At 35.8% G+C, this 21,318-nt stretch overlaps 1 protein-coding gene and 1 pseudogene across 1 annotated transcript in view; one reads left to right on the forward strand and one right to left on the reverse strand.

Moving 5' to 3' along the window:
• The first annotated feature begins 748 nt into the window (after positions 1–748).
• Positions 749–15,146, forward strand: LOC136034503 (pre-mRNA-splicing factor ATP-dependent RNA helicase PRP16-like; annotated as a pseudogene).
• A 621-nt stretch (positions 15,147–15,767) lies between these two features.
• Positions 15,768–21,318, reverse strand: part of LOC136037919 (putative polypeptide N-acetylgalactosaminyltransferase 10) — a 53,960-nt gene continuing 48,409 nt past the window's right edge. Inside the window, exon 11 of the mRNA XM_065720779.1 lies at positions 15,768–16,119. Within this exon, the coding sequence (XP_065576851.1) occupies positions 15,946–16,119 (174 nt within the window). The 3' untranslated portion in view covers positions 15,768–15,945. The remainder of the gene's footprint in view (positions 16,120–21,318) is intronic.

A 21,318-nucleotide genomic window follows, 5' to 3' on the forward strand; every position in this document is an offset into this window, starting at 1 on the left:
GAAAAGGAAAAGGTCGAGAAACATCTCATCACTCATCAGTCTCTACTCAGGTCTGAAGCGAAAGACATCACTCTTGTCAAAGAAGAAATATAAACCAAGAGAAAAAAGTATTAGGTCGAAAAAGGGTTTCTTTTCCTAGACAGAAATAGCATATCTACCGCACAAGGAGTCCCATCCCTCAGTGACGTCATCATTGAGTTTTTTCAATGCAGAAAATGTTGATGTGAGTGTTAAACATGGTTACTATGAACAATTTTACCTACAACAACCGCTCTCTGAAAGCATTCATTTTCAAATTTATTCCAGTGAAGACTATTTCATGGATCTGACTTCCAATTTTATAGATTTTGCATGTAATAGTAAAAAAAAAATAATCCAACAGTCGAAACCCAAGTGCTGCAGAGGGGTTATCATATGAATGTTTTGTACTACACACTTAGTTTAGACAAATCAGTGACTACATAAATGAAACATTATTGAGCACTAACAACAATCTTACAAACTACTGCAAGTTACATACTATTTATGTTGATGACTCCAAAGTTCTATTAGAAATTGAGGGACTTTGCCATTGGATATGAATATAAAACGGACACTGACTCTACCAATATACTTCGAGAGGTGACAACTAGTGATTTACAATTTTGGGAAAATAAATCATGAAACGTTTAATTATACCCAAATGGTTGCCTCCCTATATGAAGATTGACATAAAGTTACATGGCACCGTCCACTTTTGTTTTGCGAAATGTACTTGCCGGACGCGCCTGATACAACAATCTCTCTCACTTTAGCAATACTTCATGTACGAACACATCAGGTTATGAGTTCTGTTGCTTTGGCAATTGAAAAACTAGAAGTCAGTGGACATAATATCAAGCTGCTCGTTCCTCACATAATGACGAATCAACGTCGTATGGCCACGGGCTCACGTACTTACACTGACTCTTCATTTACGAATGGTGAAATTCATTCAAAACATGCTTTGGCGTTTGTAAAAAGTGCTAGTGCTGTAGGAACATGGACTAATTCCCCACACAAATTTGGAATGTCCGGACTTTCCTTTCTTGCGTGTGAAGTAAATGAAATTCCATTCTACAATCTATCTTTTGATAAATAATGCAGGACCTATATCAATTGACAATGCAATCCCTAGATCAAGATTCACAACTATTGGAAAATGGTATAACCAATACAATGTTTGCAAAAACTCATGGTATCATTGTACTCAAGACATGAGTGGTGTCCGAACGGTTACCGTACGTTTAGAGTGTACCTTTACCCAGCCATAGCATTAATCTCACTAAATCAATTTGAAACCTATTGGGAAATTACCATTACCATTGGGCATGATGGTAGTGCTCTATTAGATTTGGCATCATGACCACAAATCAAATAATCAATGTATTCAACTTGAATCTGTACATGTCCAAATTCAAAATGTATTGTATACCTCGAATTTCCTTGAGCACATTCATGACGCTGTCGATAGCATTATCATTATTGTTTGTAGCCCATCGAGTGTAAAGACGGGTGTTTGATCAATCTTGAGCATTCTGGACGCCTCACATCAAACATTTCCTTGAGCGAAGTGGAAAATCTATTATTGAACATCGGAAGCGAGTAGAAGATTTATCGACCAAAAGCTGTGGTTTTTATGCACTACCATATTCTATATTTCGATGTCGTTGCTATACTTACAGTCAATTTCTCAGCATTTATGTAGACAATCCTCGATTGAATGACTTCATAGTGGAAAATACCCTGTCTTACCTGAATAGTATTGATTTTGGTGCCCTAAGAATAAAGTGTTTTAATAATGTTTGTAAATTTGTTTATTAATAAAAGATGCATACACAATGAAAGTCTTTATCTTTTAAATTTCTTCTTCTACGCGTCGGTGGTCATCACCGACGAGTTGTGATGGCAGATCATTGGGGATCAACTTGAACTGATCTTGGCGTGCAAAGTCAGGGTCACATTTTCTACAATGTAATGCGATCTTTTGGTTCATTTTGTAAAATTCACATGTTTCATTTTGCCTATTTCAAGCGTTATCAGATACGGTATTCTCGTATGAAGAATCACTTTCTGTAACAACCAAATAAAAATCAATAGGCTTATAATCATAGTAGCCATTGTCTTCGCAGCGATGACGTATGTTCAATAACAAACCATACTCCTTTGTTTTTCCAACAATTAAAGCGTAGACCAGGTTCTTCCTCCCAAAACAATTTAAAACCACAACGATACCAGTGTATTAAAAATAAACTGAAATGACGTATAGGTTTTTTCCAATCATATTGGGGTAAGTATTTTTCTATTTATTTTTAGTAACAAGCGGAGCATATGAAATCTTCAGTGTGAGAGTCACAACCCTATTCAAGACAAGAGTCTTTAATTTGCACTGCATATCCTCTATGCAATACATATGAATTGCATAATCTACACTTTTCGTCATAGTCATCAACAATAGTGAAGCTCTCACAGGATGACCAGCTGCCCAATGTATGCAAACATATTGGACATGAGTAGAACATTTTTTTACTGTTGACTCTGTCACTGCTAAATAGAGACTAGGATTGTTCTTTTTACTTCTAGGGAGAGATAGAGAGAGAGAGAGAGCAGGAGTAATAAAATGACATCAGACTTCAAAATCAATTAAACCTATTTGGACAGGTTTTTTTTAAATTGTTGATTCATTTATTGTTGTTATGAAAAACAGAGGCTGAAAAATCGTTCGGATAGAATATTAAATCAACATAGAAAAACTTGAATGTCTAGGTAGTGTTCAAAAGCAAATTCACAATATCATTTTGTTTTGTTTCGATTAGTATGTCAATAAATTGAGTAAATGTGTTTGGCCCGCGACGCATAAGCATCATACAATAATCCAAAGCTGAAGACTCATCTTTCATGATATCGTTGAGCAGTCTGAGATAATTTCTTTTCTGAACCGATAACTTTTTAAACATCATTTTTCATGCTGAAAAATATTCAAACATTTTTCCAAAGTCACAAGATTCCACATGATCTTTTGTCTCTCAAATTCATTCCTATTTTAATTTTGACACTCTCACTGCTGATTACAGACTAACTAACGAAGCCAAAGAATGAGATTCTTTCTACTTCGAGTACCCCCTCCGTCGCCTATTGATTCCCTAGAGTGAGGAGTGGATTCAGATCATTGTCTTCAATATATTTAACCGATGCATTTAATCCATCTTGTACTCAATGTGCATAATTATATTCACTTTTGCTGCAAAACATTTGACGAATTTGATTCAGTATACCACATCTTGGTTGACCGCGCTCTTTCCAAAACTGGAACTACAGCTTTACTTAGCCAGATTTTGGGACGATACCAAGAGGAAGACGGGCCAGTGGAAAAGTTATTTTTTCTGCCTTTAATACACTGACAAATTTGTGCACAATAAATATCCAATAACAAAGGCACAACAACTTTGGTTGTGGTTCCACATTTCACGCCAAAAACTGAGCGGAAGACGAGAATTTTTTGCTAGACTTTTTTGCAGAATTTGATCTGAACTGTCTATAAAAAGTGGGCGGCTAATTTTATCCCAATCCCGATTTTTTATTTTCAGTTGAGTCCTTTAATAGCTCTATGATGTTTCAGTGCCCCACTAGCAGTGAAAAAAAGAGGATATATTAGTGATATCCATTCAAAAGTGATTTTCCTCGTTGCTCAAACCAGAGGACCTGTAAGGTTTTCAGTCATGTTCCAAAAAATATGGGGATCTAAGGGGATGAAAATCGTGGTCGATTTAGGTGGTAGAAATATATGTTCCTCAGAAAAGAAAGAGAACTAATGTAAAGTAAAAGAAAGGGAACAGTAAATTAAAAAAGAATAGGGATGAAAAGAAGAAAAATGAAGGAAAAAATAAATAAAAAGTGTAAGAAAACAAAGGAAAAAAGAAATAAGAATAACTAAAGAAAGGAGAAGAAAAGAAAGAATAGAAAAAGAGATAAGGAAGAAGGTCAAAAGAAATAAAATTTCTTTGAATAGATCTAAGAAAGTAAAACAAGATAAAAGGAAGTGAAGAAAGAAAAGCAATAGAAAAAGAAGAAAGGCAACAAAAGATAGAAATAACATTCTAAAGGAGATAAAAAGAAAAGGAATGATAAAAAAGAAATAAAAGAAGTAAAATAGAATTGTCAACATGTAATAGGAGTACAGAGAAAATTTTCTTTATTTTTACAGCGCAAAAGAAATAAGAAAATGTGTTCTGATATAAAATGAAAATGTAAATAATGAGATCCCCAGAAATATACTGGAATAAGAAAGGGTCAAACTAAAACAATTAAAATCATATCAAGGATGAGAAAAAATTTTCTCTTCACTTATTCTCAACAAAATATCCATAAAATCTAAAACACCCCATTTGACATTCGAAACAAAAAGGATTTTAAAGCGGGGAAAGGCTATTTTTCAGTAGTAGATGTTTTTCTTTAGACATTAAGGCTATGACGGCTGGTGAAGAGGCATGTATTCTATGAGCCGTAACCTTCAACAAGTAGGCATTATTTGCAGTCTCTTAAATTTTCAAACAAAATTCTATATATTTAAACTTCCGAACTTATCAGATTTTATTATATATATCAGAGAATCAAGTAGCAGAATCACTCAAATATGACATCATATGCGAAAAGCGATTGTTCTTCCTACATTTTCTAGCATTTATTTTGGAAGTATTTTATTTTTTCTGGTGCCCTTTTCTAGAAACTTAATTTTTCTCAGCACCCTTATTCTGTTCGTTTTGTTTACTTTTTTTTAAAATAATCTTCGCTATTCGTAGCTTGTTTGAATAATAAACAGCAAAAAAAAAAACAACAACAAAGTTTCCGATGAACGGAAGGACGAAGTTGAAACTTAAAATGAACAAAAACTAACAGTCTTAAACCCGTTCAGTATCTGTCTGTAAAATTGGATACAAATCTTTGATTGCGGCTAGCTTCCTCCTTGACCTCCTTAGGAAGATGCTAAAGATAGATGTGAATCTAGTTAGCCCAGCTCACTTAGGTTCATTTTGCAAGTAAAGATAGACACGATAGTAAGTGGTTAAAAGTTCAAAATGGCCAATAAAAAGCATCTGGACACGAATGCAGATTGAATAAGAGACTAAGACTGATGGCTTAAAGTTAAAGGATAACAATGAACATTTCTGGGTATTTTACCAAGAAATAAATTGGCAGGCTCTTAATAGAATATGGCTATCCCACCTTTTTAATTTTTACCCCTTCAGCCAGATGTGTGATTCGAGAAGACGACCAACAAAACGGAAAAGGGGTAAATTTAGAAATTATTAAAGCAAGAGTAAAAGCATAATTTATTGTCGATGAGTGCTAAACACTAGGCTGAACCGGGAAGGGAGTCCCGGAGAAGTCACCCCTAGCCACCTGGTCACTTAACTTTTTGAAAACATTTTAGTGTCTGGCCAAGGCGAACAAAAAAAACAAAAATTCTCGAGATACTGTTTCAAAAAGGTACCCTCTTTAACTGATTCTTTGGTAGCTCTAATTGCTCCTTGTGCTGATTAGTTTCTACAAATTCCATTACGCCCAGAAATCCAATAGATAGCAACTTTTCGTCTTTCATACGCGTAAAGTGATACCATCTTCTTTAAAAGCAAAAGCCATTCCTTGCTACTTGAGACTTAAGTTTTTTAAATTATGTTGAACATTTGAATATCAAATCAGTTCAAATTCTCGGCAACCTTTCTATATTCAAGACCCAATAGCACAAAAGTAGGCTTGTAGAGCACCCAAATTTAACGAAGCTGTTTTGCTTTCCACTTCTTTGGTACATCCTAGCTTTTGAAGGCATTTAAGCAATTATTTTCCATATTTTAACGTTTGCTTCATATTTTTAATATTTTCCAGGGCTTATGGGTCGAGGCTTTGAGAGTTTAAGAGACTACTTTTCATATTTTAATATATTTTTCATTATTTTCCCCGGGTTTAATAGATCCAGGACATACTAGCTTTTAAGAGTCTTAAGGAATTATTTTCCATGTTTTAACATTTTTTCATATTTTGATATTTTCTAAGGTCTATGGGCCGAGGTTTTGAGATTTTTGAGGAAATTATTTTTCATATTTTAATATATTTTTCATATTTTTTTCCATTATCTTCCCTGGTTTAATGGATCCAGGTCATAAAAACATTCAACCTCGAGAGTAGAGTGGCGCAGCGATACAGTTTCCACACATATCTGGGGGAGGGGCATTTAAAGCAAGTCCATATTAGCTTTTGAGGGCATTTAAGGAATTATTTTCCATATTTTAATGTTTGCTTCATATTTTTAATATTTTCCAGGGCTTATGGATCGAGGCTTTGAGAGTTTTAAGAGATTACTTTCCGTATTTTAATAGATGTGTCGTATTTTTCAATATTTTCCAGGGTTTAGTAGATCCAGGGTATGAAAATATTCAACCTCGAGAGCAGAGTGGCACAGTGATAGCGTTTTCACACACATCTGAGGGCCATTTTGACTACGGACACTCTAGCTTTTGAGGCATTTAATCAATCATTTCCCATCTTTTAACATTTGGTTCATAATTGTATATTTTCTAGGACTTATGAGCCGAGGCTTCGGGAGTTTTAGTAGATTATTTTCCACCTTTTAATATTTTTTCATTGGCCCTGGTTTAATAGATGTAAGCAAGAAAAAATTCAACCTCCAGAGCAGAGGGGCACAGCAATACCGTTTTCACACAAATCTAGGGGCAATTTTGACTAAGAGCATACTAACTATTGAGACTTTTCAGCGATTGTTTTCCACTTTTTACATTTGTTTCATATTTTTAATGTTTACTAGGGTTTATGGGTGGATTTTTTTTAGATTTTTAAAAGATTATTTTCCATATATTTTTTTTTTCATTATTTTCCCTAGTTTAATAGATCTAGGGCAAATATTTTTTCAGCATTTCCCCGGGTTTATTAGATCCAGTGCATGAAAAGATTCAACCTTTAGAGTAGAGTGGTGAGGGGATTCGGTTTTCAAACACATTTTTGGACAATTTTGACTAAAAGTATAGGAGCTTCTGAGGGCTTTAAGCAACGATTTTCCGTATTTAATATTTGTTGCTTATTTTTAATATTTTCTAGCGCTTATGGGTCGAGGTTTTAAGAGATTATTTTACATATTTAATTTGTTTTCATATTTTTCATCATTTTCTCGGGTTTAACAGATTCAAGGCATGAAACAATTCAATCCCAAGAGCATAGAGGTAGAGTGATAGACAGTGATACCACTTACAAAACATAAATAAGCTCTTAAAAAATAGTTAAAAATTCTTAAATTCTTTAAAAAATAAAAAATAAAATAAATGATTTTTGTAAGAAGTATTTTGGATTTTGTTAGAACTCTTTACATTTTGTAAGAACTATTTTTGTTTTTTAAGAAAAACTTTGGACTTTGTCTGAACTTTTTGTATTTTATAAGAACTATTTTGGATGTTGTTAGAATGTTTGTGTTTTGAAGCAATTATTTTGTAGTTTACAGCTCTGTTAGAACTATTTTGGATTTGTGTAAGGTATTTTGTATCTTGTAATATCTGTTTTGTAAGAGCAATTTTGGATTCGTTTAAAGCTTGTTCTATTCTGTAAAAATTATTTTTGTTTTGTAAGAACTATTTTGGATTTTTTTTTTGTATTTTGTAAGAACAAGTATTTTGTATTTTGCAACAATTATTTTTTATTCTTTTAAAACTATTTTGGATTTGTGCAAAGTATTTTTGTATTTTGTGCGAATAATTTCAGTTTTTTAAGCAAATATTTTGGATTTTATTGAAACTTTTTGTATTTTGTAAGAATTATATTTGTTTTGTAAGAACTATTCTGGATTTCCTTTGAACTTTTTTATATTCTTTAAGAACCGTTTTTGATATTGTTAGAATTTTGTCTTTTGTAGCAAGTATTTTGTATTATGCAGCAGCTGTTTTTTATTCTGCTAGAACTATTTTAGATTTTGTGTCAAGTATTTTCGCATTTTTTAAGAATAATCTTCGTTTTGTAAGCAGTATTTTGGATTTTGTTAGAACGTTGTTCTATTTTGTATGAATTATTTCTGTTCTGTAAGTGGTATCACTGTCTACCACTGTGCCACTCTGCTCTCGAGGTTGAATTCTTTCATGCCTTGGATCTATTAAACCCAGGAAAATGATGAAAAAATATTAAAACATGGAAAATAATCTCTTAAAACTCTCAAAACCTCAACTCATAAGCGCTAGAAATGATTAAAAACATGACAAAAATATTGAATATGGAAAATAATTGCTTAAAGCCCTCAAAAGCTAGATTACCCATGGTCAAATTGTCCCAAAATGTGTATATAAACGGTATCACTGCGCCACTCTGCTCTCCAGGTTGAATTTTTTCATGCCCGTGAGATAATAAATCCGGGAAAATGATGAAAAATACTAAAAAATATTAAAACATGAAAAATAATCTCTTAAGACTCTAAAACCTGGGCCCTTAAGACCCTCGATCCATAGATCCTAGAAAATAATAAAATATGAAACAAATGTTAAAGTAAGGAAAATAATTGCTCAAAGCTCTCAAAAAACTAATACCAAGTTTTTACCGAGAGATCAGAATAAATTCTTTTTTTTTGATGTTTTAATCTATATAATTTCTTATTTGTTTAGGGCTTTATTGGATCTTATCTTATCCCTTTTCTTTACAGGCCTAGGAGAATTGAGGGAATTAAAACAATATGCCTAATGCATGCTTAATTAAATATTAACAAATCTTCATCTATCTAAAAATAAAGTCAATGAAACCTTGTCTTAGCAAATTGGGCTCCAAATATTTTACTGGCAGCATTTTTAATCACACCATACAGTATTATTGTACCTTTTAGGAGATTACTGGTTTCTGAAAGGTAGGAGTCTGATCTGCCAAATAACCTGCTTTAACAAAACTATTAACGTTTTTTGACAAGTTTGAACCAGCCTCCTCGGGCTATGCTACAGCAAAAATCTGCTATTTTCTTGGCTTTGCACAGCGACGGTTTTTTATCAACAATTCATAGCAAGTAATGTTGATTGTTGCAAAGAGGTTTTTTTATGGAAATAAAGCAGAGACGTATCCAGTATTTTTTTTAGGAGGGGGAAGGGTTAAAAAAAAACTCTAAAAGTTGCATCAAAAAATTGTTTATATGCAATTTGTACATTTTTACGAGCCGGATAAATATTTTAAGGGGTCAAACTTCCTACCCTGCCACTTTCCCGGATACGGTCTTGAATTAAAGACTGAATGTGGAACTTAAAACGAATAAAAATTATTGTTTGGCAGCTTATGCGATACATATCTACGAAACTATTTCAAATAAACTGAATATTGGCATTTCGCTATATTTGTAGACTTCTAAAAAATAGTGTTGGAAGGAAATTACTCACTAGATCGTTTCTAGAAAAAACGTTGCACAACTGCTGCATCTATAAAAGCGAATCAATTAAAAGCAGCTATTTTCCAGAATCTACATTTTTTATTTATTTATTTATAATGTGAAAGGTATGGTCTCTTCTTGTTACGCATGTCTCCACTCACGAAGCTGGGAAACTTTCAGCGAAAGTCTGGCAGCTTTTTGTTGATGGACAGAATTTTTGCTAATTTTCAACAGAGCCTACATTAACAAAAAGGAATAAAGCCAATGAATAAGATCAAAGTATGGCTATCAGTGCGTTTCAGCTCCTCCTATACTCCCCGAAGTATGAAACGTAAGATATACGCTTTTCCAAAGATAAAAAAAGACCACAGAGCTAGAGTTAGGTTTTTTCTCGGGAGGGGGCAAATTTAGACTTTGCCGCCCCTTGCTATACCATCAGTATTGTTTTTACCCATAAATATTAAAACTTTAGCATGTTTTGCCGCCCTCGGGGCATACCACACAGGGCGCTTGCCTCCTAGATCTGACCCAGCCCTATCATAGTTTAATCCCTCTTTTCCCTTTAATCCCAACCCCATCAACTCAAATTAGAACCCTGCATATGTTCGGACAGACACCCCAAGAATTGTACATGCTGTTTTGAAGTTCTGAACACCTTATTTGAAAAAAATGTTACATTTTGAATGAAGAAAATGGTAACTTATGAGTAACTTCTTTTTTTTTATCTACAGAACTAATGATTTAACTCTGATTTTAAACAACAGATATGGTGGATTATAAAATCACTTATTTGATAAAATGCCTAAGAGTTGATCAGAACTCGGGAAACTATCAAATATTGGAAATTTTCAAACGAAGGAAACAAAATACATTCACAGCCACAATCCGTTATCTCAGTAAGGACCCATATCAGATATGGCTGTGGTTGCAAGAAAAAGATCGGCGGTAGTTTAGGTCTATCGGGAGCAAAAAGAAAGCAGGAAAACTCAGAAAAAGCATTGGAAATTAGCTGGAACAACATTTGGAAACATTTTAGGTGCTAAGAAAGGGAAAGAAAAAGGGGCTTTGGTGAAGATGAGCAAAATTACAAGTAAAGCCAATGAAAAACCTATGAAAACAAGAGCTAAGAGCTCATATGGCACTTGTGACGAGGCAAGAAGAGCTAAGAGCCAAGACCTCATATGGTATGAGCTCTAACAAAATTCTAAGAATCAATAGATTGATTTAAAAGGAAAATCAGAGGCTTAATGCCGGTCAGGATTTAAAATAAAAGCTCTGAGTCACGATGTCCTTCTAAATATCAAAATTCATTAAGATCCGATCACCCATTCGTAAGTTATAAATACCTCATTTTTTCTAATTTTTCCTCTCCCTTTAGACCCCCAGACGTTCGAATCTGGGAAAACGACTTTATCAAGTCAATTTGTGCAGCTCCCTGAAATGCCTACCAATTTTCATCGTCCTAGCACGTCTAGAAGCACCAAACTCGCCAAATCACTGAACCCCTCCCCCCAAATCCCCCAAAGAGAGCGAATCCAGTACGGTTACGTCAATCACGTATCAATGACATTTGCTTATTCTACCAACCAAGCTTCATCCCGATTCTTTCATTCTAAGCGTTTTCCAAGATTTCCGATTTCCCCATCCAACTCCCCCCAATGTCAACAGATCTGGTCGGGATTTGAAATAAGAGCTCTGAGACATGAATATCAGGTTTCCTTAAGATCCGGTCACCCGTTCTTAAGTTAAAAATACCTCAATTTTTCCAAATTAACACCCCCCAGCTCTTCCAAAGAGAACGGATCCATTCCAATTTTGTCAATCACGTATATAGAACTAGTGCTTATTCTTCCCATCAAGTTTCATCCCGATCTCTCCACTCTAAGCGTTTTCCAAGATTTATGTTTCCCTCCTCCAGCCCCCTATGTCCCCGGATCCAATTCGAGTCGAAAATGGAGCATCTGAGACATAAGATCTTTCTATATATATCAAGTTTCATTAAGATCCGATCACCTATTCGTAAGATAAAAATACCCCAATTTTCACGTTTTCACAGAATTTCGGTTTCCCCCTCCAACTCCCCCCAATGTCACAGGATCTGGTCGGAATTTAAAATTAGAGCTTTAAAGTACAAGATCCTTCTAAATATCAAATTTCATTAAGATCTGGTCACCCATTCGTAAGTTACAAATACCTAATTTTTCCGAATTACCCCCCCCCCCCCTCCACCAAAGAGAGTAGATCCAGTCCGGTTATGTCAGTCACGTATCTTAGACAGGTTTTTATTCTTCCCATCCAGTTTCATCCTGATCTATCCGCTTTGAGTATTTTCTAAGATTTCCCCCCCCCCCAGAGACGCTGGATCCGGTTGAGATTTAAAATAAGATTTCTGAGTTACGAGGTCCTTCTAAATATAAAGTTTCATGAAGATCCGATCACTCCTACGTAAGTTAAAAATGCGTCATTTTCTCTAATTTTTTCAGAATTACCCCCCCCCCCCCAATGGAGCGAGTCCGTTCCAATTATGCCAATCACGTATCAAAGACTTCTGCTTATTTTTCCCACCCAGTTTCATCCCGATCCCTCCAATCTAAGCGTATTCAATGATTTTAGGTTCCCCCCAAACTCCCCCCCCCAATGTCACCAGATCCGGTCAGGATTTAAAATAAGAGCTTTGAGACACGATATCCTTCTAAATATCAAATTTCATTGAGATCCGATCATCCGTTCGTAAGTTAAAAATACCTCATTTTTTTATTTTTTAGAATTAAAATCCCCCCCCCCAACTACCCCAGAGGGAGCAGATCCGTTCCGGTCATGTCAATCATGTATCTAGGACTTGTGCTTATTTTTCCCACCAAGTTTCATCCCGATCCCTCCACTCTAAGTGTTTTCCAAGATTTTAGGTTCCCCCCCAAACTCCCCCCAATGTCACCAGATCCGGTCAGGATTTAAAATAAGAGCTTTGAAACACGATATCCTTCTAAATATCAAATTTCATTGAGATCCGATCATCCGTTCGTAAGTTAAAAATACCTCATTTTTTATGTCAATCATGTATCTAGGACTTGTGCTTATTTTTCCCACCAAGTTTCATCCCGATCCCTCCACTCTAAGTGTTTTCCAAGATTTTAGGTTCCCCCTCCCAACTCCCCTCCCCAATGTCACCAGATCCGGTCGGGATTTAAAATAACAGCTCTGAGACACGATATCCTTCCAAACATCAAATTTCGTTAAGATCTGATCAACCGTTCGTAAGTTAAAAATACTTAATTTTTTCAATTTTTTTCGAATTAACCGGCCCCCCACTCCCCCCCAGATGGTCAAATCGGGAAAACGACTATTTATAATTTAATCTGGTCCGGTCCCTGATACGACTGCCAGATTTCATCGTCCTAGCTTACCTGGAAGTGCCTAAAGTAGCAAAACCGGGACCGACAGACAGACAGACTTACAGAATTTGCGATTGCTATATGTCACTTGGTTAATACCAAGTGCCTTAAAAAACCAACATATGAAAAAAAACAGTTAAGTAACAAGCGATTTAGCGAAGAAGGAAACGATGAAGCAGCAGATACAAAAGTTATCAATTTTCGCCATAAGCCAAGATTTATTTGTAAGTTATTAATGAGAACCAAGTAGTTATAGCTTTTTGCGGAACTGGTAGTGGGGAAACGACTCCATTGACTCAGTATCGGCACGAAGAGGGTTAAACTAAGTACAACATGGGAGGGTGCACTCAACTTCGCCGTGTTTCAGGGATGTGTGTTGCAAAACGTGTTTCAAATGAAATGAATGTGGAACTGGGAAAAGAAGTAAAGTATTCTATTCCAACAGGTATCACTTCACCTGATACAGCCATGAAATGTATGACAGATGACATTCTATCACGAGAATCCCTTAGTGAACTGGATTTGGACCATTACAGCGCCATAATTATGGACGAAGCACACGCAAGATTTGAAGCTTATCGTCACATCAGCAACCACGAATGCATCAAAATTTCGCAATTTCTTTGGTTAAGTTCCAACTTTCAATATTCCTCGTAGGACCTTTTTTGTTGAGTAACTTTTTGCGAAAAACTCCGTTGAAGACTATGTAGATGCGGCCGTCAAGCAAACCATTCAGATACATTAAACTGTAAACCTTGGAGATATACTTATATTCGTGCCTGGTCAAGAAGGAATAGAAATAGCTTGTGAAGTCTTGGCGGAACGATTAGCTGAAATAGATGAAGCACCCGAGCTATTAGTTCTCCCCACTTACTCCCGACTCCCTTCTGACCTACAAGCAAAAATTTTCCAGAAGTCTGCCGAGGGTATACGAAAACGTGTAGTTGCTACAAAATATCGCTGAGACCTCAATTACTGTTGATAGCACCATGAATGTTGTTGACGGCGGATATTGACAACTAAAATTTGTATAACCCAAGGATTGGTATAGATACTCTTCAGACTTATCCTATCAGTCAGGTCAATTCAAACCAGCGCTCTGAGTGAGAGGGAAGAATTGGACCCGGTATCGGCTTTAGGCTTTATACTGAGCGCCAATACAAAAATGAGTTGTTGACAACTGTGCCAGAAATTCAGCGAACAAATTTAGCTAACGTTGTGCTCCTGCTCAAATCACTTGGAGTTGATGACTTATTACACCTTCACTTTATGGACCCAAGTCCTCAGGACAATACACTTAATTAGATGTTTTAATTATGGGTCTTAGAGCCTTGAATAATACGAATCACCGAACAGATTTGGGCAGACAAATGCTTGAAACTCCTCTTGATTCCTATTTGTCTAAAATGCTGATTGTATCAGCAAGCCCTGACTGTAGTTTTGATCATTGTGTTCATGCTATACGTACCATCCATATTTTTCAGGCTGAAAGCAAGAAAAGAAGATTCTGATAATATTAGAGAAAAATTTCACCTACCTGAGTCAAATCACATTTACTTTATTCCATATCTATAATCAATGACAAGCACAGAGCTATTCTTCATCGTGGTGCATGGATCACTTTGTTCATGCAAAGGCTACACGCCTTGTTCGAGAAGTCCATGCTCAGCTGAAGGAAATCATGGAAACAAAACAAAAATACCGATTGTATCGTGTGGGACAAAATGGGACATAATTTGAAAATACATTTGTTCTGCATAAATTCACCAAGCGGCTAGATTAAAGGTTCTTAGTGAATATGTCAACTGCAGGACAGGAATGCCGTTTCACATGTACTCTACTTCAGCATTGTTTGGAATGGGCTATACCACTGATTATGTTGTCTATCATGAACTAGTGATGACATTAAAAAAAAAAATCATGCGCAGAACCTAAATGCCGCTGATGGCCCATGGCTTGCCAGACTAAGGCTAATGCTTTACTCTGTAAAGGAATCTGGGGTTGGTTGTGTACAGAAATGAAGTCAAGCACAAGAGCATATGAGTCAAATGGAAGAAGAAATGAAGCTAGCTCAGGAGTCAATTCGAATGCCTCATGAAGAACAAGAAAAAAGAGAGTCAGCGGTTAGAAAGGGCAAAGAAATATTCACTCCAGGAAAAGTTGTTGGATCTCCAAGAAGAATTCCAGGACGCTTTGGTTTTTAGTCTTATTCGTCACGCATCTGTGATTTTGTATTATTCGCTGTAAGATAGATTTTGAAATGTTTTTAATATCGATTATACGAAAATAAAAGCTTGTCATAAAATAAAAGTTTGAAATACCATTCAGTATCGTATTTTTTATTCAGTTAATCCTTCAGCGTTACCTAGAAAGAGTTCAAGGTTTGATATTTTTATATTGTCCTTCAAACTTTTGTCTTTATTTTTATTCTGCACTGAAGACGGTAGAGCGGTGGTCTCGATCGATATAGTTGCACATTTTCCATCAATGTTTTACTGCTTTTCATCACCCTTCTTCTTTGCGATTTATTTTTCTTTGCTTTGTCATGCGTAGCCAGTGTGGTCTCAGAAATGATTTGCTTGGAGAGTTTGTACGTTGGGTGAATTAAACATCCAGGAATAAATATACAACCCAAATAAAGTGTAATCTCACCCATCCCCGATCAGACAAAATTAATCCTTAATTTTTTTGCTGATTTTAAATAAGCAAACTTACTAATTTAAATGTACCTATCATAAGAAAGTCTGTATTTAGAGTCCACCAAGTTATAGATTTTGTATTTCAACGGGTCTTGGTGAATATAACTTCATATTTGATCCAGCGACTAGTTGTCTTCTTAACGCGACAGACTCATAATAGGAGGAAACAGTGGAGAAAAATAATAATAATAGCTATCAACAAAAAAAAACAATACAAATCTTGGGGGTATACGAAAAGGTTCGCAGAAACTCGCATTAAGAATCTAAAAGAAATAAGAATGTAATGACCGAAATAAACAAATCTAAAAATCTCCAAAAGAACAAATCTCCGTGGAACCACTGGCAGCAGGAGGCATACCAAAATCCTAGTAAAATTAAGTATAAAAGAAACAACAACAGGCCAAATACACAGCCTAACGTACAATTATACACCAACCCTGTGTTACAGTTCAACACCAGAATGGTGCCAATTTGCTAAAGCTGTTCGATTGACATGTTCAAAGTTCCACTTTTGGGTTTCACTTCTTGTATCACATGCTGCTACGAACAATTCCCGCCTCTCTGGATCGTGATCCAGACATCTAGGGTTGCCACCATGGACAAGCCACATTTTATCCTAGAAAAAAAAATCAATACACGGTTAAACCATGGTTTATCCCAGACTAACAAGATTATCAATTTATTATTTTAGAAAAACACTGGTATTACTTGAACATTACCGCGGCGTTGGCTGAAGCACATACGACACTCTCCCTCCATTGCATCATGTTCTGCTTTGGTCATCTTCCATGAAAATCTTCAAGGATTTAAGGATGTTTACCATAATTGCATCAAAACTTTCTCTCACCTATACCACCTTTTTTCTTTTACTGTTCAGTAGAACTATTCAAGGTATTCAGTGTTTTTGAATCCCAATACTTGTTAGTAATCTATCTCTTCATCGAAAGAATGCCCGTCAACAACTAATCACTATAAAGCATTTCAAGCGTTACCAAAAGAAATTCAAAACAAAAACATCTTGCCTATTCTTCTGTTCTCTCGTTAGCACTCATTGTATGCGTAAAACTTAGCTGAACTCACCACTACAGACGACTCAAATACACCGCATAGGGTCGGAAAATATTTATAATAATGCTTCCACTTGCTTTTCATCAGAAGCTCAAACCCAAATCCCAAAAATTATACTCTAAAAGTCTAAAATCCTACCAAGACTTACTTTCATGCTAGGCAAAGGACATTCACAAACAGAGTACCCAGAAAACCGAAAAATGTCCAGGCCATACTTCCGAGGAAGTCATAACCGGCATTCACAAGTGCCTCTTAAAGATTTACAATTCGGTAAATATTTTTTAAGCTTATATCGCCAGTACGTCTGAATTCAATATCGTCGAAGTACCTAGATTCAAAATTCCAAAATACGGATTAAAAATGTTAGTATCTTCACCTTACAAGAAATTTGACTTCAGACAAACCAAAATATTGAAATATACGGTTATAGAAACACTGTGAATTTTATTTTTTCTTCACTTATTTGCACACTTGTTGGGGTTTCAACCAACAAATTGGCCAAATAAAAACTTACTTGGGGATTAGACAGACTGCATTTTGGAGCCCCAGCTTTTAGAAGTCTTTAGAAGCTTCAACGTCACAAAATGTCAGGAGAAGAGGTTCAGATCAGGGACAAAGAAAGTCAACCAATATTTTGATTTTCTATTATGATTATTTGCCTTTAATTACCGAATCGGTATCTAAGTCAGCAATAAGTTAAACCAAATTCCGAAAAGTTCTGAAATTTTGACCAATAACAGATTTTCAAAAGTCCCGACATTAATCTTGCCGAGGTTTAAAAATGCTGAACTTTAGGGTAAATTCTGGAAAGTGGAAGCATTGACCCCAGAATTTTACTCTTCTATCAGTCGAGATGAAAAAGCATTTGTTGTTAACGTGTCCTACAACTCCCTTTCGTCAGAACCCACATTCATATCTTTAACACTCCTCAAACAACAGACATCACATTTCTCTGATGCTGCTGCATCACCTACGTTCATACCATCTCGGGTGGCTCCCCTACTCTAAAATATTGTGTAGGTTTGGTTAAAATGTATTAATGAACAAAATAAATAAAAATGATGTCTGAGCATTGCGTGCGAAAATAATACAATACGGCGCAAATAGTAGATCTCAGCCCCCCCCCCCCCCCCAAAAGAAAAAAAAATCTCGGAATTTACAAAACTTTTATAATTTCCTTTAATTGCCTTAAAAACTTTTACATAAAAGTTTCTTGCAATCTCTACGAGTATTTCTTTGGAGGAATCCTTCCATTAAAGCGGCTGTAGACTTTAATTTTTTAAATACCGGTATAATAACCCAAAAACTATATGCAGCCAAATTTTTTTTTTTAAGAAAAAGATGAAAAAAAATTGCATACAACTGACTTTTTTGTTCAATTGTGTCTTTCGATTTAACTGTCAAAGTTTAATCCTTGCAAACAAAATGGAAAAGATAAATAATTTGAGCTTAGGAAATAAGATAAATTTCTGTCAAAAGTCTCGAAAGGTCGTTTTCCAGTTTCGGGGAAAAACAACAAACAGAAAAAAAGAGATCAAGAGAACATATTTTAAAAATTAAACAAGAGCTAAGAGCTCATATGGTATGAGCTCTAACAAAATTCTATGAATCAATAGATTGATTTAAAAGGAAAATAAGAGGCTTAATGCCGGTCAGGATTTAAAATAAGAGCTCTGAGTCACGATGTCCTTCTAAATATCAAAATTCATTAAGATCCGATCACCCACTCGTATGTTATAAATACCTAATTTTTTCTAATTTTTCCTCTCCCTTTAGCCCCCCAGATGGTCGAATCTGGGAAAACAGCTTTATCAAGTCAATTTGTGCAGCTCCCTGACACGCCTACCAATTTTCATCGTCCTAGCACGTCCAGAAGCACCAAACTCGCCAAATCACTGAGCCCCTCCCCCCAACTCCCCTAAAGAGAACGAATCCAGTATGGTTCCGTCAATCACGTATCAAGGACATTTGCTTATTCTATCGACCAAGCTTCATCCCGGTTCCTCCACTCCAAGTGTTTCCCAAGATTTCCCCCTCCAACTCCCCCCAATGTCAAAAGATTGAAATAATTTGAAATAAGAGCTTTGAGACATGAATTCCTTCTAAATATCAAATTTCATTAAGATTCAATCACCTATTCGTAAGATAAAAATACCCCAGTTTTCACGCTTTCCAAGAATTCCGGTTTCTCCCTCCAACTCCCCCCAATGTCACAGGATCTGGTTGGAATTTAAAATTAGAGCTTTAAAGCAAAAGATCCTTCTAAATATCAAACTTCATTAAGATCTGGTCACCCTTTCGTAAGTTACAAATACCTTAATTTTCAAAATTACCCCCCCCCCCCCCCAACTCCACCAAAGAGAGCAGATCCGGTCCAGTTATTTCAGTCACGTATCTTAGACAGGTTTTTATTCTCCCCATCCAGTTTCATCCTGGTTTCACCGCTTTAAGTATTTTCTAAGATTTCTGGTTCCCCCCAACTGCCCCCCCCCCCAATTACGCTGGATCCGGTTGAGATTTAAAATCAGACATCTGAGTTACGAGGTCCTTCTAAATATGAAGTTTCATGAAGATCCGATTACTCCTTCGTAAGTTAAAAATACGTCATTTTTTCTAATTTTTCAGAATTAACCCCCGGCCCCAATAGAGCGGATCCGTTCCAATTATGTAAATCACGTATTTAAGACTTCTGCTTATTTTTCCCACCAAGTTTCATCCCGATCCCTCCAATCTAAGCGTTTTCCATGATTTTAGGTTCCCCCGCCCCAAACTCCCCCAATGTCACCAGATCCGATCGGGACTTGAAATAAGAGCTCTGAGACACGATATCCTTCTAAATATCAAATTTCATTGAGATCCGATCACCCGTTCGTAAGTTAAAAATACCTCATTTTTTCAAATTTTTCAGAATCACCCCCCCCCCAACTACCCCAAAGAGAGCGGATCCGTTGCGGTTATGTCAATCATGTATCTAGGACTTATGCTTATTTTTCCCACCAAGTTTCATCCCGATTCCTCCACTCTAAGTGTTTTCCAAGTTTTAGGTTTCCCCCTCCCAACCCCCCCCCCCCAATGTCACCAGATCTGGTCGGGATTTAAAATAAGAGCTCTGAGACACGATATCCTTCTAAATATCAAATTTCATTGAAATCCGATCATCCGTTCGTAAGTTAAAAATACCTCATTTTTTCGAATTTTTCAAAATTAATCCCCCTCCCCAACTACCCCAAAGAGAGTGGATCCATTCCGGTTATGTCAATCATGTATCTAGGACTTGTGCTTATTTATCCCATCAAGCTTCATCCCGATCCCTCCACTCTAAGTGTTTTCCAAGATCTTAGGTTTCCCCCTCCCAACTCCCCCCCCAATGTCACCAGATCCGGTCGGGATTTAAAATAACAGCTCTGAGACACGATATCCTTCCAAACATCAAATTTCATTAAGATCTGATCAACCGTTTGTAAGTTAAAAATACTTCAATTTTTCTATTTTTTCTGAATTAACGGGCCCCCACTCCCACCCAGATGGTCAAATCGGGAAAACGACTATTTCTAATTTAATCTGGTCCGGTCCCTGATACGCCTGCCAAATTTCATCGTCCTAGCTTACCTGGAAGTGCCTAAAGTAGCAAAACCGGGACCGACAGAATTTGCAATTGCTATATGTCACTTGGTTAATACCAAGTGCCATAAAAACAGGTAAAACAAGTTAAAATAATTTAAAAACATGAATTTTAAATTTAACCGGTCATGAAAAACATAAAAAAAGTAAACGAGCGAATATATGCAAAATATAAGCACACAATAATGGTCTTTCTGTCTTAATAGCCGCTCAGGTACTTCTATATTCGAGGGAAATAATTTTTTTCAAGGGGTGGAATAATAAACAAATTATTCAATAATTTGAACAAGAAATGACTGAAAAAATGAATAATATTGAAGACATCAGAGAGGCAGGTACCAAACCCCTTTTGTATGCTCCTGAGCCAACAGGATCACACGACATTCACAATGCTAGTAAGACATTTCCTAAAATTCGTCCTGCAAAGGAATATGAACTCTCAATTGAGAATTTCAGCTTATTGGTCAAGGACATTTCCGAGAATACCTGAATTTTTAATGCAACAAGTACAAAATATCAAAAAGTTTTTTTTTCCTCTTCGAAATAATTATGTAAATTCAAAGAAGCCCATCCTTTACAAAAGAACTAAGCAACAATTCAACTAAAAGACTGCCATTTTTCCCTTTCAAAAAAGTAGCCCCAGACCCAGTCTGCTATGGGTCAACATTGCCGACTCTGTACCTGAGCGAGGTTTAGTGTCTTTCTGAGTGTTACAATAAGACAAGACTGTTTCATAATGAACTATACATAATACAAAAAAAATCCGGTAGTAATTCCCACAAAAGCTCCATGGCCGTTTAAGGATCAGAAAGACATACAATTCCTTTAAATATTAATTTAAAGATAGGAAAAGAGAAATGAAAAAAGGGAGACAAAGAGGATGTGCTAAATCCAAAAATAAATTAAACAGATTCCGGGCAACCTTTGTTTTATTTTTTACAATCTGCTTTCGAATGACTCCTTCGAGCTGATTCAGGCATCACATTCCATACTGAAAACATTTTACCCCAGTTTACTGAAAAAAAAAGTACATTTTAAATGTTTTTACTTTTTTATTTTAATTAATAAAAAAAATAAAAAATTTAAGGAATAAATATCAGTATATGTGTATTAAACTGATAATCCA

This window comes from Artemia franciscana, chromosome 2 (assembly GCF_032884065.1).
Source record: "Artemia franciscana chromosome 2, ASM3288406v1, whole genome shotgun sequence".
Classification (NCBI taxonomy): domain Eukaryota; kingdom Metazoa; phylum Arthropoda; class Branchiopoda; order Anostraca; family Artemiidae; genus Artemia; species Artemia franciscana.